Source organism: Amblyomma americanum, chromosome 1 (genome assembly GCF_052857255.1).
Source record: "Amblyomma americanum isolate KBUSLIRL-KWMA chromosome 1, ASM5285725v1, whole genome shotgun sequence".
Lineage (NCBI taxonomy): Eukaryota > Metazoa > Arthropoda > Arachnida > Ixodida > Ixodidae > Amblyomma > Amblyomma americanum.
The window spans coordinates 71541505-71568988 of NC_135497.1; the positions used below are offsets into that span (position 1 = coordinate 71541505).

General features: G+C 44.6%; 1 protein-coding gene and 2 long non-coding RNA genes across 13 annotated transcripts in view; 1 reads left to right on the plus strand and 2 right to left on the minus strand.

The window, feature by feature from the left end:
* Positions 1–21370, minus strand: part of LOC144112997 (uncharacterized) — a 49997-nt gene extending 28627 nt beyond the window's left edge. For 3 of the 11 annotated variants that reach the window (XM_077645854.1, XM_077645853.1, XM_077645855.1), the window contains exon 1: positions 19108–21172. In XM_077645854.1, the coding sequence (XP_077501980.1) occupies positions 19108–19112 (5 nt within the window). In that variant the 5' untranslated portion in view covers positions 19113–21172. The other 8 variants (XR_013310576.1, XM_077645852.1, XM_077645850.1 and 5 more) reach the window with 8 other exon arrangements.
* LOC144112998 (uncharacterized) lies at positions 4407–13862 on the plus strand. The gene is made up of 4 exons (XR_013310579.1): positions 4407–4732; positions 6688–7014; positions 10765–12406; positions 13460–13862. It is a non-coding gene; the product is annotated as an uncharacterized LOC144112998 (long non-coding RNA).
* On the minus strand, positions 10675–17867 carry LOC144112999 (uncharacterized). Its single transcript, XR_013310580.1, has 2 exons — positions 15587–17867; positions 10675–11410 (listed from the first exon to the last, which is right to left on the minus strand). It is a non-coding gene; the product is annotated as an uncharacterized LOC144112999 (long non-coding RNA).
* Positions 21371–27484: the final 6114 nt, after the last annotated feature.

The window sequence follows — 27484 nt, forward strand, 5'->3', positions numbered from 1 at the left end:
CAGTTGACCTTGGACAGTCATCTGAAACTGATTAGGCGCAGCTGTACGCAGGCCGAGTGCGTCGTTCACAATCTTCCAGATCCGATCAGGACGAGATGTCGAGGCATCCTGAATCAGCTGCTGAAAGTACTGCACTTTGGCTTTCCTTAGTTCTGATGTGATTCGATTGCGTAGTTTCTTGAACTCTGCTAATATGGAAGGCTTACGCGTTTTTAAGAACAGGGCGAAAAGCTTATTTTTATCTTCAATCATTTTTACCTGCTCGATGCCGATCCAAGGTTTTCTTATCGATCGACGCTGCCTAACAGATTTAAGTTTGAAGCATGCCTTGTAATGGGCAGAAAAAATAGTCATAAAAGTGTCGTATGCTTTATCTGCAGTACTTTCTGCAAAAACCTCAGACCAGTCAGTGCTAATAATTTTATTCCTAAAATCATCGATACTGGTGTCATTTATAGATTGAAAAATGAACTTTGAACGAGAAGGTTTGCGACGCACAGCGACGTCTCAATAAGCCATAAAAACAGGACAATGATCACTGAGGCTGCAATTGACGGTTCCGGCTGCGGTTACTGGTGTGTTGCTGTTCGTAATCAATAGGTCCAAAACCGATGAAGTTGTTGATGTGACACGCGTTGGTGTTTTAATGACGTTTTGAAACCCACAGGCTGCAAGTTTGTTGTTCAGTTCAGTAGAAGAGGTATTACCTGCAGTAACATGAATATTAAAATCTCCACCAAGAACTAGCCGCAATCGTTCGAAGGATGCATATTCGAGTAGGTTATCCACAAAGTCCATGAATCTTTTAACATCGCCTGAAGGAGGTCGGTATACGACAGCGAAAAGAGTGCTCTCTTGTTGCAAACAAAGTGCTTCATAATGTTTGGTGATATCGGTAAACTGGGACACCTTCTCACTTGATAAACTGTCAGAAATGTACATGCCAACGCCGCCACCACGCATGTCGGTTCGATTGATAAAAAAATTATTATAACCGGGTAACAAAGGCGCACAGTTGCTCGTTGTGCACCAAGTTTCAGTTAGCATGATAACATTAAATCGGAAAGAAAACTGATCAATGAAAAGAGCAAATTCATCGTGTTTTTTTGCCAGAGAACGGATGTTAAGGTGAATAAAGGATACTGTGCATTTTGCAGATGAGCACAGTTTAGCTGTTCTAGGTTCAACAAACTGCTGGTATAAGACATCAGAAAGACTGAACATTTTATGGTAGCTGCAATTCGCACCGCTTCATTAACAAAACCATTCAGGAGATCTTAGTAAGGTCGTCCACAGACTCAATGTGAACAACATCGCTACCCTCAGTTTTCCGTGCCAATATTTTGCCATTGCGTGTCCACACGAACCGCCATTCACATGCTTTCTTACGTGCAATGGCCGATGACAGCAGCTTTTTTAGGCTTGGACACAAGTGTTCGTTGACGAACACTGGATGGCTGCTTGCAGAGCTATCTGTACCGTCAGCACTGCTGTCAAACAATCCTAGACTTTCATTAGTAATGCGCTTCTTCCTTGATTTTTCTAGAACTTGGTCACGTTTCCGGCGACTTCTGAACTGCACAACAATATTGCTCGCAGTGAACTTTTTTGTTTCTTGATTTTCGCTCAGCTCAACAATGACGCTCTGTCGAGCATTCCGCGCTGACACACGATGGCAGGCCTCAATATCTAAAGGCGAGACAGGTTCGCCGACAGCAGTACCAATTTTACCAACAAGCTCGACAACATCCTCCGCCTCTGTTTGAATTACACCTTTGATCTCAAGGTTGGATTTCCGAGAGTACTGGTCGTTGTGAACAAACATTTTTTCAAGATCTTTTATGCGTTTCTCATTTTCCTCACACTTCTTCCGAAGGCACTCATTTTCCTTCTTAAGCTGTTTATTTTCGGCAAGGACCTCCCCCAAGTCTTTTCTGAATTGCTCAAGATCCTTATTAATATACTCCATACTTTTGACCATTTCTCTCATCTCAGCCCTCTCCTCCCGACTGTCGCTCCGGGCGCCCTTTTCAGATGAATTAGGGCCCTTTCCCATTCTAGACAGGTCCTCCTGATAGAAGAGCTACCACAACAAGAATCTACAAACAATTTCAAAGAAGTCAAATGTAACGGCAATGCAACAACACTTCAGCAGCAGCAACGACGCCCTTACTAAAAAAAAAAAAAACAGACAGACTGCAACTAACCTGCGTAGTCGACAAGGCAACTGTCAAAGTGGTGCCTTCAGGCGTCGTCGGTGCTGCCAAATGGCGCGTCCAGGGATAGCACAGAGTTTATATAGGCGAGCGGTGACGTCACAGTCCCTCGTGGTACCCAGCAGACGAGGTAGATATCAGGGTTATCGGTGATGACCGTGCAGCGTTGGCCCGTCGGTCCAGATGTGTGCCACACGTGGAGGGGCGTGGAAATACAGAAGTGCTGCGCCAAGAACCTGCGTAGTCGACAAGGCAACTGTCAAAGTGGTGCCTTCAGGCGTCGTCGGTGCTGCCAAATGGCGCGTCCAGGGATAGCACAGAGTTTATATAGGCGAGCGGTGACGTCACAGTCCCTCGTGGTACCCAGCAGACGAGGTAGATATCAGGGTTATCGGTGATGACCGTGCAGCGTTGGCCCGTCGGTCCAGATGTGTGCCACACGTGGAGGGGCGTGGAAATACAGAAGTGCTGCGCCAAGAACTTGAAACACACCGGTCTTTTTCCCGCGTTCGGTTTTTAAGTCGCTTCGTTTTCTCTATTATTGCGGTATGAATCAAATGAACAGATGCATGCAGCTCATTTTAGAACGCGGCATAATCAAGCGATTCTGGACAAAACGAGATTTCCCATTCAAGTCGCGAAATGTAACTTGCCATGAAAAAAAAAATGTGCGAAAAAAAAAGTTTCACCATGCGGGATTTGAACCAACGCACCACCAGTTGCATGTCGATTTTCCAAACCGACGAGTTAGAGCACACGGCCACAGAACAGCGCGGAGTGATACACATTTTTTTTTTTCGGAATATTTCCGTAGCCTACACTGCGTTGCACTATTGTTTGAAAGTGAATTAGCATTCTACTTAATAATGAAAAGAGGTGGCCGGCAGATTTAAAGTATACATTTTCAATTAGTCGGCAGGCTGCTACCGTACGCTGATCAAGCACTGAGACGCGCACTTGAAATAGGAGCTCAAAATGTTGCGTCCGATGTCAGCTGCGAGTGTAAAGCCGACGTTGGTTTCGATGATGCGAAAACCGTCAAAGCCGCGTGCATCACGCTCATGCCGAATTCAAGTAAAAGAATTTCTGGCATAAGTCCTGCACAGACAAGCTCATATGCAATCCACTAAGTTGCGTGCAATTTAACCTCACGAAGCAAAACGTTCCCGCCTATTTCACAAAACGATTTGCGGAAGAAGCGCGACCGGCAAGTACCGTCGGCAGCACGCTGAACACGAACGCTCGATTGCGCGCCTTGCACTGTTATTACAGCCCCTGAGTGATGGGCATCGAGCCCGAGACTATGCTGCACGGTGTGTTTGCGTAGGTTGGAGACAGCTCGTGCCCTGCCAACGGCCTAGTATTGTCTCGGAGACTCGGACCCAGCCGCGCTAATGTCAGTCGAAGACACGCGCTCGAGCGTTCGTGTTTATGCGGGCTGCTGTATGGTACCTTCTAGCCCAGGTACCGAACTTGCCGCCATGACATTCAAGTATGCTGAAATTCGAGAAATCAATCATTTTAAACACCCACCACCTTTTTTTTCCGCAAAACTACCAGTAGTCTAGCTGGACTTACCAAAATGATGCTCATTGCGTGGAAAGTTCGTCGGCACTGCAGCGATATGTCGAACAAAGCCATTTTATGGTTCGGTAGCATCGAAAGCAACTAAAGAAAGCATACGACAGGCGCAGCGAAGCACGAAAAGGACAGTAATCAGGAACAATAGCAAGCCAAACATGGCGTAGAACACATTTCATTCAGCGCACTGCAGCTCTGCTGGGCTCGCGACAGTGAAAAAAAAAAAAAAAACCAAAGCCTACGCAGCGCTACCAGTAAATTTTGGTAGAAACAAAACTTCAATTTTTTTTAATCAATGCCAAAACTACAAGCATAAGGTTTTTGATGTTATTGCCTCTAATCATTTGAAAAAAAATTACAGTTGAGTTTCGGCAGTGTCATGCTAGTCGCGGAGCGGCTATTCAGAGGAAGATGATCCTCGTTGCGATTGGCCAACTGAAAACAGACGTCACTGCTCTGCGCTACGTCACTCTGTGGGGACTTTTGGGGAGCATTGTGCTTCAACCGATAGGGAGAATTTCAACTCTTTGCGAAAATCCTTGCTTGCGCCGCGTTCCTTGGTACGATAGGTGCCCATATCCCAAGGTGCATCTCTCTCTCTCCCGCCATTTCCTTTCGCCTCAAGCATGCAGACGGACGTGAGCGCTGGTGCTGCTTCAGCGACCACCGGCAAAAATTCCGAACGGAAGTGGTGCAAGTTTTGCGACAAGGCGTTCTCCAACACTAGTAATTTAAGAAAACACGTAAAGAACGTTCACGGGGAAGGAGCTTTGCAGCATGTAAAAGACGAGGAAGCGCTGACGATGAAGGTACGGTCGTTCTCGTGCGACTTGTGTCGAAGCATTTTGTCATTCTTCGTGACCTGCGGCGGCACCATGTGGACGAACACAACTTCGAGGAAGAAGTGGAGAATCTAGTCTTCGACTCTAATACAGGTAAGAAACGAAGTCGATGCTATTGCATGCATGCACGCAGTGGTCACGACAACAAAGGGGCAGAGCGGGAGGCAGTCGGACGCTCGTTATAGCTTCGATTACTGTTTTAAAAGTTGCAGTTTACTGACCTTTCGAGTGCGCGCTTTTGAAGTGTGTTAATACAAAGCCCGTTCGTTTTTTATTTTTATTTACGGGCTTACACTCACCCGGTGAAACGTGCACGTGGTTTTGCGCATAAAAACTTCGCGATGACATGCGCGTTTTAGTCAAATTTGAAACGCAGCGTACTTTGACCTATGGAAGTCATGATTGTAGTCAGTCATTCTGCAATGTATCATGACTCGGCACTTTACAAGCGACGTAATGACCGCCGCGGTGGCCAAGTGGTTGAGCATCCGCCTCGCATGCGGGAGGTGCGGGGCTCGATCCCCAGTGCCGCCGGGCACTCACCGGTGATACAATGGGTACAAGTTTTCCCCTGGCCTGGTGCTCGCCTTATCTAAGGTGAACTGCTTGGAAACGGGGTCTTTGACCCCACCCTGAGAAGTCAAAAATACCTTGTGTCATGGCGCTCCTTGGCCATAGATGCCTTTGCGCCATAGAAATCGATAATCATCATACAAGCGACGTAAAGTATGCGTAGTCATAGCCGCGACTCATAATGGTTATGAAGCATAGCATGACTCAGCACTTAAGTAATGCAATGTGTACAGAGGTTGTACAAAGTTTGCTTAGTCATGCTGCGTAGCCGTGACTCAATGATTTCGCATTCTCGCTTAAGTGTGTTTGCAGATTTTTTTTTGGTATCCTAGGTCCTCCATAAGGGGCTCTCTTTCATATTTAAATTAGCCACTGCAGGAAAAAAAAACTGCTCGTGCAGCCTATCCTAGCAGCAAGACTCGGTGCTACAGGCCTTGCTTATGCTCTGTTGCACCTGCGATGTCTTGACCGAACTGCACTTCATATCTCCATCACAACCGCAATGTGACAGAGGTACACACATACAGGACACACGACATTGTCGCGGCATGCACTGGCTTGGCAGTGCTGTAGCCATCGCTGTTGCAACACACAGAAGTGTGCAGGAGGAATGCCCAGTGTTATTCTAGCCTCTGGAAGTCAACAAAGCTGCCCTGAATTTGTGGTCCAAGGACAGGGCCACGTAAAAGGTTGCCATGCAGGAATGAGCTTTGCAGAGGTAGACTATGTAACAGTTCGTGTAATCAGTTAACCTAGTATATTAAACAATATTCTCCAGAAATTGTTGCTCATGCACCAGTAGCATGAAAAACCCATAAGTGAATGACTGATCAATTTTTTAATAGTAAAAATAAGCTGGGAAACGCAGTTCTGCACTACTGGCAAAAGGCAAAAAATGGTCAACTAAATCCGTGATTGTCATGTGCACTTGGCACAAGCAGAGCGCCAGTAGTAGCGCGGGAGTATTGCCCGTGTTCCCAATCCATAGTGCTTGCATTTTTCATTAGTCTATGTAAAAAGAGCAAACTTCACTTTGCACTTGCCTTTCAAAAAAATGAAAGTGGTGTGATGCACAAAAAAAGAGAATTTTTGCCAAAATTCTATAAACATGCAAAAGCAGAATTGCATGAACGTTGCCTTGTCTTGTTACTTCACTGTTGGCTTTCTAATGTTGCCTTATGCCGTTTTTCATGCACTGTCATTGTGTACATTTTTATCAAAATGAAGCACATGTATGTTCAGGCCTGTTTTTTCTTTTACTTTTTTAGTCATGGACTTTGATCACGTCATAACTATGCTGTAATGCTGCTATGACACTGTGGTTGCTATGCTGCCGTTGCTATGCTCTTGGCACAGACCCACATACTTCACAAAATCTTGCTCGGGTGTTTACGCATCAGAATAGTGCTCTTGCACCAATAATTAATTTCTACTGTGTGGAGTGCTTAGTTATGTTTATAATTTTTCCATTTCAGAATTTTGCACCTGGAAAGATGGAGAAGAAAGCAGAACTTGCTGTCATTTCATAGCTTCAACAGGAAGGAAAGAAAGCGCATCAAGCGTTTTCAAACGCTACCTGCATTGCCACCATTCCGGCACGCACAAAGAGCTTCCTATAGAACAGCGCCAAAGGCAGAAAAAGGGGCAAGGAAGCTGCAGAATTGGCAAGCATTGCTCTGCAACTCTAGAGGTTACGGAGAAAGACAGCAAAGTATATGTAGTGTTTCAAAAGAAACACTACGGACACTTCAATGAAGTCTGCCACCAGAGGCTGTCCCAGGATGAGGCCAGAGTGCTTGCAGGTTAGCCACTCCTCTTGTACAAAGCGTTTGTGCATGCAGTGTTCACTGTACCAGAATGTAAAAACATTTAGAGGCTACACTCTATCAACCCTTCATATGGTGTGAGACAAAAGTGCATTACTAGAAATTTAGGGAAATAATTTGTTCATTGAACTGAAGAGTGATCATTACAATGAATTTTCATTCTCCTGCAATGCACTCATGGCACAAAAGAGGTGGTACGACACATGAAAACACCTATTGTAAAGTGGGAAAAGGTATGTCCCACAAAACGAGGGGGCAGAATAAGTTATAGTAGGATACAATTTAAGAACCAAGTGACCAATGCCCCTCAAAGGAAGCCTTCTAGGCAGTGGTGTCGACCAATTCTTATGATGTCACGTTAATCCTAAGGAGTAGCATTGCAGGATGGTGGCAGATGAACGGGGATTAGTTGCGGCTTAACTGCTGGGTCATGAAAATCAGCTGATACCATTGAATGGAGGGTCTTCTTTGAGGGCCATGCGCCACTTTGTTCTTGAGCTGTATCTGACTATAGTGCAATACACTTGAGCTTGCTTGGTCGCATGGAAGGGTGAAAAACAATTGATCCACAATGGCACATTGCAGGCGCATTGCGCGTACGAACTTCATGCTGTTTAGTTTAGAGATGCTTTGTGGAAGTGGTCCAGTCTTTCGAATTGAACATGATTAGGAATGCCGTCTAGAACTGAACCACTGCAGTGTCTGTTTTCTTTTGTAGCGATAGCTACATTACGGTAGCATTTCGAGCCTTTAGCGTGGTGGTGGCACGTGACCATGGCCACCGCAACATGGCCACGTGGTTCGTCACCTGACCAGCCACATGGTGCAGAGCAGGCGAAACCGAGCTGCAACATTTGTGCGCATGCGCCATGTCAAGTGGGACGAAGGTGAAGATGAAACGCCCAGCAAAACGGAGCGGCGAAAGACTGACTTTGCAATTCGACTAAGCGAGTTCCACTCGGCCAGCTGTAGCTATCGCGTCACACCAGGTTTAACCAGAGCTAAACCACCGCCAATTTTTTTCTGCTGGTTTCATTGACTATCCTAGGTTTGTCTCTCAGTCGGCTGACATTAAACTTCAGCCACAAGAATTTGGCTTGAGCTCCATGAAATGCGTCTTGAATGACAATTGCAGCATCAAGAGCCAAATAAAAAATTAAATGCTAGCCCCCATTTTGGCCGCCTGTCGAAAGCGTAGGCATTTTGTTCTGATAAGAGCAACAACGCTACCAGGCTAACGGTTGTATAAGGGGCATGTTTTTTTCTCACAAGACAGGTTCGTCTGCAGTGAACTTTCATTAATTCGGACTATTTCACTGTGTTGTCACTTCATTACTAATGCTCGCAGGAATGTCAGTAAGCTTTACAGCAGCCCATCCCATTGTCATTTTCCCTACCATCGCCAACTGGTTGAGCATGCATTTAGAGATCCTGCAGCTTCCTTTGGTGTTGGCTTTGCACAATCTAATGTCTCCGTGAGAACCAAAGTGGAGGGTGCTCGAAAACCACTGCCCAAATCATTCAGTGCCTTGCTTTTAATCGTCTAGAAAGCTGAAGAACAGTTCTAAGGTCTCCTCGGTTATCGGATCCCCCTTAACTATGAACAATGAAAACCTGTTAGGTCACTAGGTGAATGCAATACCAAGAAAAATTACTAAGGGCGCTTAAACTACTTACATGAGTGTGAAAGCATTTTTATTTCAGTTCCTTTTCATTTCAAATTTTTCTCTTTCTATTTACACACCTACTCATTAGCATACATTTGTAAGGTAACGCATAAACTTGGTTCACCTCTGCTCGCCCAGACGCAACATGGTTTTGTGGCCTGTGGGTTCCCCGCTCGCTTTGCAATCTGGAAGTCCTGGGCTCAATTCCCTGCACCTTCGAAATTTTATTTTTATTTGATGTCACAGAGACATCATCTAGGATTTTTGGGATCACTGCTGGTTAACGCCGCTGCAGAGTTTCGTTGCATTAAAAATGTATGCCTGGAACAGTCATTGCTAATCGTAATGATTCCTCACTGACGCCCACACTTTCAAACATAAAACAGAGTAGTGTGCATCCAGTTACGAAATCCACTCACAAACAGGGTCCCGACATTCCTGTTGACATGCGAAATATAACAAAAATGTTCTTGGAAGCCCGGATAAAGATTGTGTCGCTTCCAAAAAATGCCAGCTGGAAACATCACTCGTCAGAAATGAGCACGAAGTTTAACTGCTGATATTGCTTTCACCATGACACAAAAGAAAAATAATACATTTATAGTTCAGTGCAGTGTTCATATGAGGAATTTTCGGTCCTAGAGTGGCAATGGCCATCTCACAAGCTATACACAAATTGTAAAGTTGTGCAGGTGGGAGACACCAGTGTCCGCTGTTGCCACATAAATAGTTAAAGGTTATTATGGTATCAGTTAAAGGTTTTGTTTTTTCATGTATTACTTTGCGTGACCATAACTGCATTTCTATCCTCTCCAAATTTTGTACTACGTGCAGAAAATTTTTGTTTCGTGAACCCATGTTAATAAGCCGTTTAGAGTACTTATAACAGGCTGCATTAAAGCAGTAGAGATACCAAATTTTAGCTGTACGTTCAGTCTTTGCAACGATGCACAGCACATGAGAAGATATTGACAACCATGTGAATTGTACCAACAAGCGACAATAACTGAATGTTTTTCTCTTATGCTGTTACGGTTTCAACAGCTGAACGGTGGCTGTGACGTCACAGATGATTTGATGGTCACTGCTTTCGTCGTTTTAATTCGCAGCATTTGTTATGCAAGCCTAACCCGCTGAAGTGGTTCAGTGGTTTGAATGCTACTGAGCTGGAATACCCGGGTTCGAACGCGGCCGCAACAGCTGCGTTTCGATGGAGGCGAAATGCAAGAGGTGCCCATGTGCTGCACATTGTCAGTGCCCAAAGATTCCAAGATGGTTGGAATTATTGCGGAGCCCTCCACTACGGCTTTCCCTTGCTTCGTTCACTCCCACGTTCCTGCCTTCCCTCATGGCACGTTCAGGTGCCCACAGTGCCATTTCCATTCCTCAAAAACCACTAAACACAAGCCTGGACAAGAGTTCAAATCACAAAAAAAAGAACAAGCAGATTATATTGCAGTTTATGCATAACTTGCACACCCTTAAATAGTCTCTTACTTAGCAGCAGTCATTCGGTTGCTGAAGCCGAAACAGCTTGAGAAAAATATTCACTTAGAAATTATTCAGGATTTTACATTGCGCCTCATGCACAGTATTGTGCTCCAGTCCAAAGAAACGAAGAATGCATTCAGAAATTTGGTTTGTCTACTCCTTTAAAGGTGCAGTCAGGTCAATTGGTGCACTTTCTGAATATGTAGAATGAAACAGGACTGAATGAGAACCAGATGTCCTTGTTCTTTTCTTGTCCACATTTTCAGAGCTTTTATATCCTGCATTTATAACAGGCTGTATATAACTTTCCTGTTTTGCATTCTATGCATGTTTAAACACTCAAGCACATAAAATGAATACCATCTGGCTGTGAAACAAGCATTTTGTCGTGTGCTGTGCAGTGCCACAAAAGTGAAATTAATGTTATGATGTAATTTGTGTCATCTGTAAAAAAGGAACAAGGCTGAAGACAAAGGAATCTGACAAGAAGTATCTGTCACTTTATTACATGGCAGTAAGCAAATGTACCAGAGATGCTAACAGTTTTTTTTTTCTGTACAATTTTCAGGTCGGTTAGCAGAAGGAGTGCCCGCAAAAACCGTTGTGCACAACATCCGAGCAGACACAAGTGGATCAAGCCCACGGATGCAACTTGTGACCACTAAGGACCTCCGCAACATTGCAGATAAGTTTAGGATTGGCAAAGAAGAGCAGAGAGATCCAGACGATTTTAAAAGTGTTGACTTATGGGTCGAAGAAATGAGGGCGGAAAACGAGTCACCACTGTTGTATTACATGAAGAAGGGTGACCCCAACAGTCATGATGGTGACTTTGAGCTAGCGTTAATGACATTCCCACAACGAGAGTTACTTTCTAAATTGGGGACAGAGAAACTGTGCATTGACTCCACCCATGGCACAAATAAGTACAAATTTCAACTGACAACCCTGCTCACAATTTCTGAAGACGGATCTGGTATCCCGTGTGCCTATGTGATTTCAAAAAGGGTGAACATGGGCACCATGGTGAGGTTTTTCGAGGCCATCAAAGAAAAAACAAACACAGTACAGTGTCAGGCATTTATGTCTGATGATGCCCCTGTTTATGGCAATGCATGGGAGCAGGTGATGGGTACCCTGAAGAGTCGACTGCTTTGCAGCTGGCACGTGCTGCACAACTGGGGCGCACGCCTGAATACGGTCCCGAACAAGGACTGCAGGGATACAATAAGGGACATGCTACACACTCTGATGAAGTGCACAGATGAGACAGAGTTTCAACAGTTGCTCCCTGCGTTTCTTAGCATTTATTCCAAAGAGCAGCAGCTTAATTGCCTTGCTCCAAAGGAGCTGGAAGAGCTGGATGGCTTCATCAGATATTTTGAAAAAACATACGCAAAGAGGGCATGTCAGTGGGCTTACTGCTATCGGCAGTACATTGGATTAACAACAAATAATCACTTGGAGTCAATGCACAAGACACTGAAGTACTCTCACTTTGGTGGCAAGATAAATGGGCGACTGGATAAATTAATCAAAGTACTTTTTTATTTGACGTCTGACAAGCTTTACAACAGGGCTATTGCACTTATGAAAGGAGGAGCAGACCACCGCAAATCTGTCCTATTTGGGAGGCATAAAGTGGGGATTGAGCTTTGTAAGACCAGTACTGAGAGAGTGGGAGATGGCCAGTGGCATGTAAAGTCACAAAGCTTGGTGAACTTCAAGCACACAGTGCAAAGGACTAGCAAATCATGCAGTGGCTGTGAGCTTCATTGCAAGCAGTGTGAGGCTTGCCACAACATGTTCACATGCACATGTGTTGACCATGCAATGCATGCGCACATGTGCAAGCACATGCATGCTGTTGCTTTAATCCAGCAATACATAGTCCTTGTCATGCTTGCATTGCAGGAAGCTTGCTGTATCTTTGTGTGCAGAGCAGAATGGGCTGCAAAACTTTTTTATAGAGAACTAAATTTTTACACCAGACTAGCCATCCAAATTTTAGGCTGAACCACACTGGTCATAGGGACAGGTGCTCACTTGTCCTTGACTAGAGAAAATGTAGCTTTTTCACAAGTTGTGTGCTTGCCTTGCTTGTGTTTGTTTTTTGCAGATTTGATGAGGGAAAATATTTAATGCAGAAAGTAGCACCTGAATGTGCTGGCTGTTTGTAGACCCTGCCAACTGAAGATGGCAGATTTCAGGTGAGGATTATTTTGTGAGGTAGTTGCTGGGCTGCTTTGACAAAGTTCTTCAGCATAGCAAGCTCAAAACACAGCAGGGAAGAGGAGTGCCATTTGCTAATTTTCGTGAAGCCCGCATGGTCATAACAAGGGAACTGATATCCCACCCATGTCAAGCAGCACCAGTAAGGGTACACTACAGGCCTCAAGTAATTCCTTTCTAGTCATTCTTTCTTCCCGAAATTTTCCTCCTAGGAATGGAGAACTCATCCCGCTATGGCACCTCAGTGGCTCTGGCGTCTTTAGACTGCTTACCCCAGGGTTTGATCCTGGCCGTGGCGGCTGTATTTCAGTGGAGGAAAAATACAAGAATGCCAATATGTTGTGCAAAGTCAGCGCACGTTAAAAAGCCCCAGGGGGTGCAGATTAATCCGGAGACCTCCATTATGGTGTCCCTCATAGCCCATGTGTCGCTCTCAAATATAAACCCCACAGTTTAAAAATAAGATATTTCAGGCCCCTCATTCCCCACTCAGAATCTGCATGTGTGAGTAAATTTTCTCTGGTGCTGCTCAACAGAGAACCTCTTGACAATTAGCAAGCATTTCTCATCTTTAGGCAATTAGTGCACTCTGTTGCTTGTTCATACCTGCCTTGCATTCACTATCATTTTTGTTTGCATGTGGTGCACTTCAGGAAAAGCAGTATCAAGTGGCACTCCATGCTGCATACATACCTCTTTGTCATGTCGTGATGTCACAGTGAACTGCCCTTTTAGAGGACAGTTGAGAATATGTAGTTATCGTGGAGCACATAACTACCATTCATCTTATTTAACAAAGACAATACTGCTGCAGCAGACAAACAGTATTACTCATTTTTCGGAACATTGCTGGTGCAATTTGTCACACGGACTTATATTGCCGTGGTAGAACTAGTTGAGAATGGCCTTCCCTCACAATAGTAAAGCACTTCATAAATGAATTTGCTTGGCAATCATAGGTATGGTGCTGTGGCAAAGTTGCTAGGAATTTGTTCCACTCATGCAGATACTTATTTCTATTTTTGTTTCAGGCTTTCGTACACCATATTTACTTACATAATGGATGCACTTGCATAATAAATGCCTTGCCTACTTCAGTCGCCAAAATTTGGGGAAGTTTAATTGACCACACCAAGTTTTACAGCATGTAATAAATGCACCAAAATTACCATTCAAATTTTTTCCCACAGACTGCATCCATTATGCAAGTAACTGTGGTATTAGGTTACAGAATGAAGCACTGTCAACCGTAATATGTGGCCGCAAAACTGCCTGGAGCCACGTGAAGAGGAAGGCTCCCAAGGCTCATCACACCACATTTTCTCCAGTATCCAGACATGGCACCCGTTTCATCCTGCACCTCACATTCACCTCGGGATATTGATAACCTGTCAGCTAGATAACGAATGTTGCAAATAAAATGTCTAACAGAAAGCTGCGGTTGTATGTATCAGGGGTTTTCCTTGACTTGTGGCAGTCAACCTGGACAAGTTGTCGTAATGCAAGGCAGCCCAGTATGCACGAAATGTGAATTGCAACACCTTCACATATCATTTCTTAGGGTTCATCGTTTTCCACAATTGGGTGCAACTCATCCTTCCACAGTCCTCGCATAAAGTGCTCCTTTTCCTTTCTTGGCTGCCAAAATTTCTTTTCCTAGGCATTTTGGCAATTTTCAATTGCATTTCTCCACGAATGTGGTACTTCTGAGAAGTTGGAAGGTAATTTTACATATGATCTATTTTTAATAAGCTTCAAGATACTACGCTTGATTTAAACATTTGCAGTCATAGATACGCTGCCATTGTGTGATCACTGTACAAAAACATTGATTCTAATGGATGTTTACGATGCCCTACAAGCCCATCTGTGGCTTTAGAAAGCTGCCCTTCCTAGTACAGACATTAAATACAACTTGCACATAGCAAAAACTAATCTGTGTGTGTAACGTTGAAATTCAATAGATTCCATTAGACGCCGCTTCGATCCCAGCTGCGGTGATTTAATTTTGATGGTGGCAAAATGCTAAAGGTCCGTGTGCTGTGCGAAACCACTGGTGGTCGACATTACCGGAGCCCTCGACTACGACGCCCCTCGTAGCCTGATTCGCTTTGGGGCGTTAAACCTTATAAACCAAACAACCAACTTGTCTATTAATTGCAATACCCACATCACATGGGCACAACTGACAAGGTGTTCAATGCATGTTCATTAACAGCATTCTTGCTGCAACTTCCAGTTATTGTCCGAACACAATAATGATGGGAATACTTGAAGATTAGAAAAGTTTCTTTCATTTGAACAAAACGTGCCTGTAGGGTCAAAGCCTTTGTCAATATTGTTCACGTGTAGTAGTATCTCACTTCTTTTGCAGAAAATAGTTTCTCGCTAGTTCAATCTAAATGGTCACAATCAGCCTGTGGTGTCAGTATAAGGTGATGTCAAAATAAAGACTGTTACATTAATTAGGTTTTTTTGAAATTAATCATGAAATATAGTACAAAATGCATGAGCTTGTTACTTGTAGCAAACGTGAAGATGGCATACGCATGAATATCGCGAAGCTGGTCCCTGCAGTGCCGCATGAAAACCGATAAAATTTAATCACGAATGGTACATGTGTTAAATGCTGATCAATTAAGGCTAAAAATAAATCACAGACCATCAATGTGACTCATGCGGCACAGTATGCGTCAGCATTATGTTCCTGCCAGACGGAGCGCAGCAGCTGCTGACAGGTTCAGACTACGAATGGGTCCCATCAATCACCACGTGACACGCCCACTCCACTCACCTAATGAAATCCAGCTATCTGTGACACATCCACTCTCCCCACCCCTCGACTGTGATTGTCAACCGCTTGCCAACCATCTCCACCTACCCTCTCTTCTCTTTCCACTCTCTCCACTTTGCCACCTGAGGCTTCAGACGGATGGATAGACGAATTATTCCAACATGGGGGTTCTGATGCTGACGCATTACAATGATATTTTTGAATCACAGCTACAGTTTGTTACATGCCAAGTAGAAAAGTACTCGCTACACCATGCATCACAAGGAAGTACATTTGGCGCCTAAATTGAAATGTGCAGTGTAGCGAGCAGTTAGCACCAGGTGCTGTACACAGACACGAGCGCGAAATGGACAATGTTTATTACCTTATTAAGGCCTTTTCTGTGCAGCAGTTGCATGTGCACTCCCCCTGTACAGAGTGTGAAGACTGCTTTTGAAGCTAAGGTTGATCACATTGCAACGAATAAAGACAGCACAAACACGAGAACCGAACACACAGCACTGACTCAACTCTTCGATGGTCAGTGCTATGCGTCTGGTTCCCGTGTCATCCCTTTTTGTTCTGCGACCAACCTTAACTAAAACAAACAACTTGCCCGAACCCTTGCTTTTGAAGCATACCATGCGCTAGCACCCAAACAACTTGCCCGAACCCTTGCTTTTGAAGCATACCATGCGCTAGCACGCAGTAGAGTGCACAGACTGAGCCATGTGTGCTATTGTAGCAGCAGTAAACCACGGGCAAAAAATACCTTTGTCCGTAAAGTTTCGAGGCTGATTTATTTTCTTCTATAGAAATAATTCCCCAAAACAAATGTTGGTGCGTATGTGTAGCACAATCTTTTCGGGCTAACCTGAGCTATTTATGTTAGTTGCTGAGGGAGCCGCTAGATGGCACTACATGTAAATACGTTGTCACTTGTCGTCTGCACATTCTACTGTGAGTGAATGTGGAGAGATGGACGTGTAAGCTTATAATTCTGTGTGAAGCTTGGCATGACAGCCACACAGATGTAGCAGCTCCTTCGTGGCGCTTACGGCAATGAGACATTATCGTGGGCACAAGTTTTCGAGTTCCACAAGAGGTTCGTTTCGGGGAGAACGTCTGTGGAAGACAACACAAGGCAGGGGCACCCTTAAACCTCACAGAATGAAAACAACGTGGCTCGGATCAGGAAAATCATACAGCAAGACCGCACCATTACAATCCGCATGCTATCAGATGCTCTCGACATTAGTAAGAACAACATGCCACCAAATTCTATGTGAGAACTTGGGGAAACAAAAGCTGAATGCCAGACTTGTGCCGCACTCCTTCACACAGGACCAGAAGGACACGCACGCGGGCATCAGTGAGCGCTGATTTACTCTCTGAGGCAGAGAAGGATGCTGGCATTCGTCGACACCATCATTGCTGAAGACGAAACATGGTGTTTTCAATACGATCCTCAAAACAAAGAGGCAGAACGCCGAATGGCGGTCCACAAGCTCTCCGGCGTCGAGAATGGTGCAGCGACAGAAGACCAAAACAAAGACGATGCTGATAGTTTTTTTCGATGCCTGAGGTGTCGTACACCACAAGTTCGTCCCACAAGGGCAGACGGTGAATCAGGAGTTTTATATCCGCGTGCTCCAACACATGCGTGATGCACTGCGACGCCGTCGCCCTCACTTATGGGCATCTGGACAATGGAGCCTTCTCCACGATAACGCAAGGCCGCCCGCTACTCTCAGCGTGACAAAATTTCTCGCCAAGCACAGCATTACTGTAGTTCCCCATCCGCCATGCTCGCCTGACCTCACCCCATGCGATTTTTTCCCGATTCCTCGTGTGAAGAGAGCCCTAAAAGGTCGCTGGATGGGGAGTGGGGAGGCCATTCAAGGCGCCACGACATAGGAGCTGGCAGCCCTGCCAAAAGAAGCGTTTTCCAACTGTTTCCAAGACCTCAAGAAGCGTTGGAAGCTGTGTATAGACTGCAAGGGAGATTATTTCGAAGGGGTGCTGCACAAATGATTTCAATGATTTCAACGCATTTTTTTTTAATGGACTAAGTCTCGGAACTTTACGGACAAAGGTTGTATGTATACACAGCCAATTGCGATAGTCGGTAATGCGAATTTTAAGCGCAGCTGTTTATGTATTTTAGTTTTGCAATATGCTAAGGTACAAAATTTAAGAGAGCCACCTGCCACGGCAAGATTCAGTGATAGGTGGCATTTCGCTTTGCTACTACCTGCCACAGCTGGGAGGTGGCGCGTTACACTACTAGCCGCCCTCCGGGATCTTCCCGTGGCAGCCACCTTCCAGTTTTCCATTCATCCGCTCTTGCCGTGGCAGGTGGCGTGTAATGCCGACTACGACGTGGAATCCAAGAACGGGTGGCAAAGAGTGGCGCTCTAAAATGGATGTGAAAAGTGTAGAAATGAAAAGTGTGCACATACCTCCTGCTCCTTTCTGAGAAAAGCCAACAAAAACCATCCTAATAATACTTCAATGCTAAACCGTATTTGGCTCACTTGTACGAAGTTACAGCACCTCACACTACCAGCATGAAAAAAAAACCAGTCACAAAAGGACAAGGGACAGGAGAAGGAGTGTTCACGACTGGTCCAACGACTGGTCCTGTCGTTGTGGCGTGAACACTCCTTCTCTTGTCCCTTGTCTTTTGTGACTGTTTTTTTTTTTTTCAAGGTACAATGCACCAACTGGCCCGCATTTCAACCCTTCTGCATACCAGCATGACACAAAGGTGTTCTGTGATGCCTGCAAACTTCTAAAACATTCTGCAAGACGCATCAGACTTGCCTACTAGACTTGCTGAGCTATTGCTGGCACAGCAGTGCCACAGAAAAGGTTACTGCACAAACACGACTACCAGTTTGTTACTATCACTCAGCAATGCAATGGTGCTAATATCAGCAATCAAAACCTGCCACATTTAAGAACATGATTATTTATCCAGCAAAATGGCAAATGAGCTTCCATACGATAAATTCAGAGCCAACATCTCGTTGATGCAGCCAATATAAAGCTAACATCATGTGCTTGTAAACAACAAACGTATCCTTAAGGGACACAAGTGAACCATACAGCAGTGGTTTCCACTAATGATGCATATGCCTAAGTATGGCAGGAGTCTACTACTACAGCTTCGTTTACAGGAGCCCAAGGTAAGTCGGGAAAAGGCCTCAACAAGAACACTTGTACTTGATGGCGAATTTTCCTGAACTTAATCTTGGTGAGTAAGGACCGGCGTAGGTACAGTAATGCCCAGTGTTAAGCAAGACAGAACATGCAAAAGTGCCACCCACAACTGTGGCATGCTCCCTCTGTCCCAGAAGTGCCAGTACAAAACAGTTTCCGAATGATCTGACTCTATGACTTGACGATGCTTGTGTGCACATTGCCAAGAAGATGGGGCTGAGCAACGAACTGCTTGCAATTTGGTTGACTTAGCCCGACCCAACGATTACTAAGCATTTACACAAGCCTGAACGGCCAACTTGACCCGACATTGTCAGGTTCATGCAAACACCTAGTATTACACATGTGTAAACCCATGCAAGAGCCAATTAGGTTACATACAGTCCCAGGAGTGCCTACTCCGTGGTCCATTTGCCTAAAATTTCGGGCACGGCGTGCCCAGATGACACCACAATTAATAAAAGCATAACAGAATATTAACAAAAGCATTACAACAGCACACAGAGCTCATAACAGGTTTGAAAACACAAATGCTAGGCATTATATAACACTTTCTTCTAAAGCACGAAAATTCCCATAATTCCGCCCTCCTGCACTTGCTACAATAGGCTCTCGAATTTGCATGCATGCCATGCAAAAGCTCTTACGAGTCCCACTGCCCAGCAGGTGGTTACAACATACCGCATCACCAGCAGCCTTCACATGCATTCGCACTTCACTGGCTTCCTTGAGAACTTCGCTCACAGCTATACCATCTGCAGACAAGTAGGGAGTTCCGAACAAAGCTCAAAATCACACAGCCCGCCACTTCAGCCACCGGTGCAAAACCAGCAGAGCACAGTGCGGCCAGTGGAGTTGATGCGCGCTTGGTGCAGTCTGGCACAGCTGTCTTCACAACGTGCAACTTACCGGAATGCACCCAGCATGCCTCCTGACTTGCCTTACTAACGCTGAACACTAGTTAATTTCAGCACTACCTTCCCTCTTTTCCCCTTTCCTCTAGTCACGAAATTCACAGCAAAAACGACTCCAGATTCTTTTCCTCCTTACTCTGCTTGATTACAACTAAACCCTAAGATGCGCGACCATTTTTTGACAGTCTTCTAAATTAGGCTGGCAAGTATGACCATGCCAGCACAACTCCATCTAACGTCTGGTCTTCTGGTTATGTTGATGTTTGCTGCATTCACCAAAAATAAAATCAGATTTACAAATTTTTCCGAGCACTCGATTCAAACTCGTGATATAAACATAGAGAAGGGCTCCGTGATTACTGTTAGAAAGTGAATAGCAATGTTGTCTGGCTTTGGTGCACTGCGCTCAAAAACTTGGCACAGGTTGCTTGTAAAAACGGCCAGGATGATGACACTTCCATTTCACCTTTTGGCCTATTATAGCCTATAAAAGCTTCATCCTCAGCAAAAGCAGCCCCTTTTCATTAGAATGACGTAACCTATCATCGCTATGACCCAACTCTAATGTGTCCTCCTTGGTATCCCGTGAAGTCTGGCCGCACTGAGCTGCTCTGTAACGCAGTAAGCATAGCGCGGAAAGAACGCAGGACGAAGAGGAAACAGGACAAGAATAGTGCTTGTCCCCTCTCGTTCTTCCCGTGCTATGCTCACTGTGTTACAATGAATTACCAACCTGCCCAAGCCTATTCCATTCTGAGCTACTCTGCTTTGTTATTACCAACTTTCTTTACATTGAACAAAAAGATGCAGGACACGAAGAATCACTCGCAGCTGAAGTCTGACAAAATGCGACACTTGTACATAGCATCAGAGTATGCATGGTCTGGGCACCTGTCTATCACCTACTTGATACACCAGCTCTGTCCCCACTCATAAACACCCAAACACTTGCTTCAGTCTCTTTAGCAATGAAGGCAAACACACTGGCTTACACAAACATCGAAATTACTTGCTATTACATCTTAACAAAAGTGTTCAGTGTCACATTGTTACTATGCTATATTAATTTATACATTCCACCACATCATCTTTGGCAGACAATAAAAATCTCGCTTTTCAACAGTATGTGGGCAGTCACTGATTGCACAAACCAAATATGACTGTATACCAACAGAACGTGAACTCACAGGATTACCTTAGAACTCCTACGTCGATGAAAGCGTGCAGTGAACATGGAAACACTTTTCACTTTTTCAGATGCGCCGCTCAGCGTGTGCACACGCGTTCAGTACACTCTGCCTGCGCCATGAAGGAAGACGGGTCACTCGGCCCCAAGAGCAGAAGTACGCATTGCCAGTGCATTCCAGAATACTCAATTCCAATAGCTACTATACGAGACGTAAGCACGGTTTTCGATAATCCAGCGTTCGCACTGTGCAGCTTTATTTCTTCGCTCTGTCCCAAGCATTGGGACCGCTGAGGTGGTTGCAAGCTACAGTCGGGTAAGCCTTGCGATTGTTCTGCCGACAATTGCTTCACTCTGCGATCTGGCAGATCAATGCAATTTCGCACACAAGCACCCACAACAGTCGTCAATCGGTACTGTCGCCATTTGGTGTCCAGATCAGTGCCTTGGACTGTTAGAGGGCGGGCTAGAAAAGACATGCTGCAACGTTCTCCAACCCTTGCTCCATGAGATGACGTATCACAGCCTACACACTGCATCGTGATGATTATAACAAGAGCTATATGTACAGATCTTTTCCGCAATGAGCTTGAAACACCCAGATCTGGGACGCCAATACTGGACGGCACGCGCTTGCATCCTGTTCACTCACCTTTAGGGGCGCATGGGAGGGAGGTAAACACGCATTCTACGGGCGGTCTGCTGGTCACAAACAAAAAGGGCAAATTTAAATATCTACACAGGCCACAAAGACGCGACGCCGGCGAATTCTTCACTCGCAACGACCGCCGACCGCGATTCCAAACACGTAAACAACCGCCATGTTGTTTTTTTTCTTCTTAGCTCAGTCACTGACTGTAGGGGGCGCTTTAAGAGCGCTAACATCATCATCATCGCGATCTTCCTCAAAGAGGCGCAAATAAAAATAGCCTATATTGGGAATGAACTAGAAAAAAAAAACAATGAGTTAGAATTTACATTATAAATAAGATAGTCACTTATGCAGCTGTCGATAATCAACACACTCATTGAAAGGAAGCGCCAATAAAATTGATACAGCAGTGTCATTCACGAAAATAAAACCAAAACATTATAAATATGTGCGCTTTCTCCAAAGCTGCCTGGTTAGACTAAAGCTGAGACGTGCGACCATGTTTAGCAGATTTCTAAATCGGCCCATAAGAAAATTAAGCAAGAAAAAACTGTAATAGGCGCTGGAAACTTACGACACAAAAGGGTCAACATTGCATGGTCAACAATATGCACACTTTGTCTCTTGCTGCGCATCCAAGGCTTCAGTGCATGTCTCTTTGCTGTTTCAAAGCAGCACAGTCTTCTATCATTGTAGCGGATAGAACCAAACCAAATGTAGTGTCATGAACAAAGCGGTCACATAATTTTCACTTATGCGGCTCAAAATCACATTATTTGTTATTCGAGTTTAGTTTCAATGACATGAAGCAACCACAAGTACCATTATAAAAGGTACTTTTCATCAGAGCACTTCGGATGGACTGGAAGCCTCACTCCCAACAGTGTACAATAAAACCACTCACACTAATCATGTTAATTGGCAGTAATGTGTACTTTACACTGCAACAGATGCAAGTCAAAAGATTTGACCATTCAAAATCATAGTGTGCTGATATATTGCTGCAATCTTCAACATAATCATGCTTGCCATTACAATGAAAATGACTCATCAGCACATGTAAACACGAGAATTTTTTGCTTTACACACATTTTGACACCACGCCTAGTTCACTACTTATAGGCTCCGTACAGTCAAGTTTGGTCACGAGCCCTGCGCCAACTAGCGCAGCTTTCACAAAACTGTGGGGCGGGGGAGCGGAAGCGCCGTGTGCTGCAGCACTCTCTCAGATGCTTTCACGGCACTGCAACTATTGCGAGTACTAGCGGAAACGACCTAAGAAATTTCAGGAAGCAAAATACACTACTGCCGGTTATGCTGCGTCCAGAATTATTACAGCCGGGCAGGAAGCTTGGCATCAAAATGTGCAAGTTTTCTGGTAGGCTGCACGACCGAGAGGTGGACTGTAGCAGTACGGAGAGTCAAGTCAACAACCTCTGTCAAGTTCAACGTCAGTCATACTGCCGCGCATTTAAAGCTACATTTTCAAATTGCATACACGTTACAACTCCTGCAACATGCATTTAGAATTTTGATAGCGCTAGAGCTACTTTCTAATTGTGGGCATCTAACCGCACTTTCGGCGTTTGTGTGGCTTCTCACCGTGCTTTAGTTTCTTTGATGTTTGTGATCATATCAAACACGTACGTGCTGTCGGAATCAGAAGCTAACGTAATGCGAGGAGGGGGTGGGATTATTTCAGCACAGTGGGATTATTTCAGCACGCAAGCATATCACCTGAAATGTACGAATGCATGACGGGGCGTTCCTTCCACTGGTAATACTACCTAGCGACTGGGTAAGAGGTAGCGCTACAACTTCTTTTTAAATCCGAGAACTTGCGTCCTGTAACCTTTGCTGCCAATAGCACGTACTGACGCCCACAAGTTTTCTGAATATCGAAATCACGAAAAAGCTGGATTTCCTCGCCTGCTGGAGGAGGGGTGCACTGTGCAGTTCGTGCAGGGAAGTGTAACGAACATGTTCCAGTTTGTGGCTGCATGCTTAGATCGAGTGCCAAGCAATTGGGCTTTTTTTAAATCTGTATGTCCCATAAACTTTAGTGTTTGCCTGTGTCGCGCGGCTTACGCATACCGCGCCATAGTGCAAATTAGCTGTTGTCGCTTTATTTCATCTTATTTTATATTCAGAGCGATGGCTGCAAATTTGTGTCGAATTAGTCAACAAGCATCTACACTAACCACCTCGTGAAAATATGCAAAAAAGTGCAATTTGAACGCATGCCAATTACTACAGTTAGCCGAGTCTATGCAACCAAGAGACCTTCAAGAGATGATAGGTATCTGACATGTTTCATACACCATAATCGTTCCTTAACAACCATGGTATGCACTACTCATTGGAGTCCTACATTCCACTGATGGCAAAGAGTGAATTTCCGCAATAAAATAAAGCGCAACTGAATTAAGCCCTTCAGAGCGGTGGGAACAACGCATTGTTAAAAGCCTTTAATAGTCTTAAAACCAGAAAAGGCCACTTGCGACATTGGAAAGCACAGCGCATGATGCAGCAAGAACACGGCCGGCGGTCATGTACAAAACGCAGCAAAAACTTGAGAGCAAGTAGTGCAGCCAGCGTGTTCGCCTTCCCAGTATCGTCATACCTGCCACGGTAGTGCTGAAAGCAGTGCTGCTCCGCAGCGCTCTCTGGCCACTGTATGGAGCCTGTGCTACTTACATTTATTTACATGACAGGCATGAATGCACACATGCATGCCAATCATAGCATGGGTGGCATGCATATGTAATAGTTGATATGCACCTCGTCAACACCACATATTGTGCATTTGCACACACAAATACTCATGAAAATTTAAGATAGGTAAATTTAATGAAACGAGGGCAAAGAGGTCGGCCAGAAAGATTGATATCTTGCCTGCTTCTCTGCACTCAGGAAGGGGAGGAGGAGAAGAAAGAGGGTCCTGATGGGTGCCGATCTGGTGAGAAGAGAGGTGAGAGTACGTGTACGCACATCTGATGGCGTCAAAATTCAAGAGTGCTAGCAATTACTGCAGCTTAAATGGTCAAGCACACAGAACACACACCAAAGTTATGGTATGGTATGGAATATGAGGTTTAATGCCCCAAGGCAACAGGGTTATAAGGGATACCATAGTGCAGGGTTACGGATTAGTTTTGACCACATGGGGCTCTTTATCGTGCACTGATATCACTCAGTACACAGGCGCTTTGCATTTCACCTCCACTGAAACACGGCTGCCACTGTGGCGGCACGACGGTGGTGGCATAGTGTACTTTTACTATACCTGCAATGTAAAAATTAACAAAAGGCAATTTCCCCACTTCGTTTAAATTATTACAATTGCCCAAAGCCCTCCTTGGTTTCCATTGCTCTTGGTTTGCTACACACTTGAGCCTTTTAATTTTTCGTCAGTTCAGGTCCTGTGAGGCATGCAAAAAATTGAGATATAATCGTTGCCAGTTCACTTTATGTCATTCCAACTCTTCGCAGGTTTGTGTACGAGTTGATATAAATAACAACGAACAAAGTTGTGACAATACTGCAGTCTTTGCATGCCTCACGTGACCTGAACGCACCGCTGACTTCATAGTCGTCGTTCGGTTGTTTAAGCTAAACAGTGTGAGAGAAAAATAGTTATAAATATACTGTCTCTTGTTGGAGCAATCCATGCAGTTGTCTAGGTTTTCCAAGCTACTGCGAATCATTCTAACTGAAAGAAAACAACTAAAATTTTGGTGCCTCTGCTCCTTTAATACCTACTGGGCCTTAACAATATAAAACGCACCTAAACATATCAGCAAACTGAGCTGTCTACCTTCAAAAATGTATCGATAAGCTCTTTTCTCATTGCACTTTTAACCATGTTGCCTCATACTTGTGGTTTGCATATGTTCTGACTGTGCATGTTACAGAACCAGTAATTCAGAAACCAGCAGATCCATCCATTCAGCAGCATGTCAAGTGAGGAAGTAAAAATAGAATGCAGATAGAAAGGAAAGGCACACAGTTTTTTCAGACCTTCCAAGTTGAAGACTTCATACTCATATGTGGCCAATTGTAACTGTTTCCTTATTGAAATTGCACTCCAGTCTAGACGTTTGCCTTAAACCATAGAAAAATTTGTCAACACGCTTCCTTCTACAAGGAATAACCAAATATAAGTAGACAAGCCATGCTTACATTTTCATGCATTTTTAAGCTCTTCACTATATGCACAGAAGCATGTCACATGTATGATGTGTTGATATTGGTTTATGCTGGTTCTTCACTTTATATTAAAAGATCATGGCTACTCTTTTTTTTAGCGTCCATTGCCACATAGAGCTGCCATCTAAGGTGCAAGCTCATTTGAAGTTAAAGGTAGCTTGCCTAGTCACTTCTGAGTACCCATTCCAAAAAAAACAGATTTTCCCCTCAAAAGTGGCAACATGCTGTAATACCAGGCATGCAATTAATGTGACACCTCATGCACTTCGTAATGATCCATTGACCTACATAAGGCCAAGCCAGCATGTTGTTCACGTACGTGCATAAATTATATTCACTTATACAGCGCTAACGTCAAAAAGAAACCCTTCTAGCTACAAATGCTAGCACAAAGTTCATGCAACAGATTACAGCATGCATGGCATCCAACGTCCATATGTACAGCATACTTTTACTAATAAGGCTAAAACGGCGCACCTCCACAAGGACAAAGGAAGATAAGACAAGACACAGTCTCGCCCTTGTACAGGTGTGCTGTTTTATCCTTATTATGCCATACTAACTAGCCTATCAGTCTGCGTTTTTACTAACTGCAGCAGCAGAAACAACAGCTGTGAAATTTGGAATGCATTCATGGTGTCTAGGAATTTAAGCTCAGAAAATGTTACACACAGAAGGTGCAAGAGACTGCTCATTCAGAGTGTTTACTTTTCTCTCTGTATTATGTTTTACTTACCATGCAATAACCCAACGTTTCCAAGCGAACCCTAAGGCCACATTGTGCTGACTCTGGCTACGCAGATGCTGAAAGCCTGTCATGCCTCCCACATTATCACAAACCACTACAGGAATGACAGAGCCAGCAAAACAAGTTTTAGCCTTGTCTGGCTTCATTCCAATGCTGAACGTTAGAAAAAATACACCAAGAACCATGTTACTTTCACAAGTTCTACTTATAGGTTATAAAAACACTTCACCAACAGCTTTCACAGATATTACAAGGTTAGGTGGTGTGACCATACTACAAAATTCGCTAAAAGCCTATCAGTGAAGAAAGCGGCGTAGGGACCACAGCTCATATGTGGCACGATGCGTCGCGTTGCGTGAGGTCTCTCCGCGGGAAACGCTGCGGCGTCGTGCAAAGCAGCTGTGGCCTACCATGTGCTTTGCGCAACATGGGCGTCAATGCGAAGTAATCCATTACAGCTTGGCTAGTTGGTGGTTAGACTTTGCAGGCATATCAAACATGTAAGACGGAAGATATGTCCTTTCACAGGCTAGTGCAGTACTCCTTGTCCGCCTTCCTTCGGTACACAAGTGCCTTTTTTGCGCATAGCTTGCCGCCGGTGGGCACATATGCAGGACTATAGGAACATGGTAAATACCACAACTGACAAATGGGATGACAGAATACAGACATCGCACAGGGCATAGAGATGACATTATGCATGCGAGGTTGCCGTATCAGTACGTACAGGTCAGAATCAGTTACGCGGAACACAAGGAAACCATAATTCTCGACACACTCATTCAATGCAGGCACCGCCTTGCAAAATGTAGTCTTTACGAGCTTCCCATATCATACCACTAGCTGGAACCGGTCGCACTGCAAGCTTACATAATAAAGACAGCACTAGGGCACAAGTCCGGACGTTAGCGCGGTCAATATCACTCGCCCTTGCGCTAACCTTCCATGCCTTTGACGACACCACTTCTTTCACACGTCAATGCACCGCGCGCTAAACAACCATGTAAACAAACCACCGTGGCGATGGCAGCGATGGTCACCGTGGCAACCATGGAGACGCCAGCGACCTAGGAACTGTGGCTAGAGACGTTTCAAAAGTTTTCAGCGCCATTTTTACCTAATTTTGCGACAAAAAGTACCCAGAAAAGTACCGAGATAAACGCCATTTTGAAATGACGTCATTAAAAACCACGTGACATGAGGATCAGGTTCCTCCGTTTAGCCCTACGCTGCTAGTCGTGCTGTCATTCCACGTCAGTGATGCCAACCCTAAAGATTTATCCCTAGATTTAGAGATTTTTTCTTTGCTTTAGGGATTTAGCGTCTTTTTGTGAAATCTAGGGATTTTG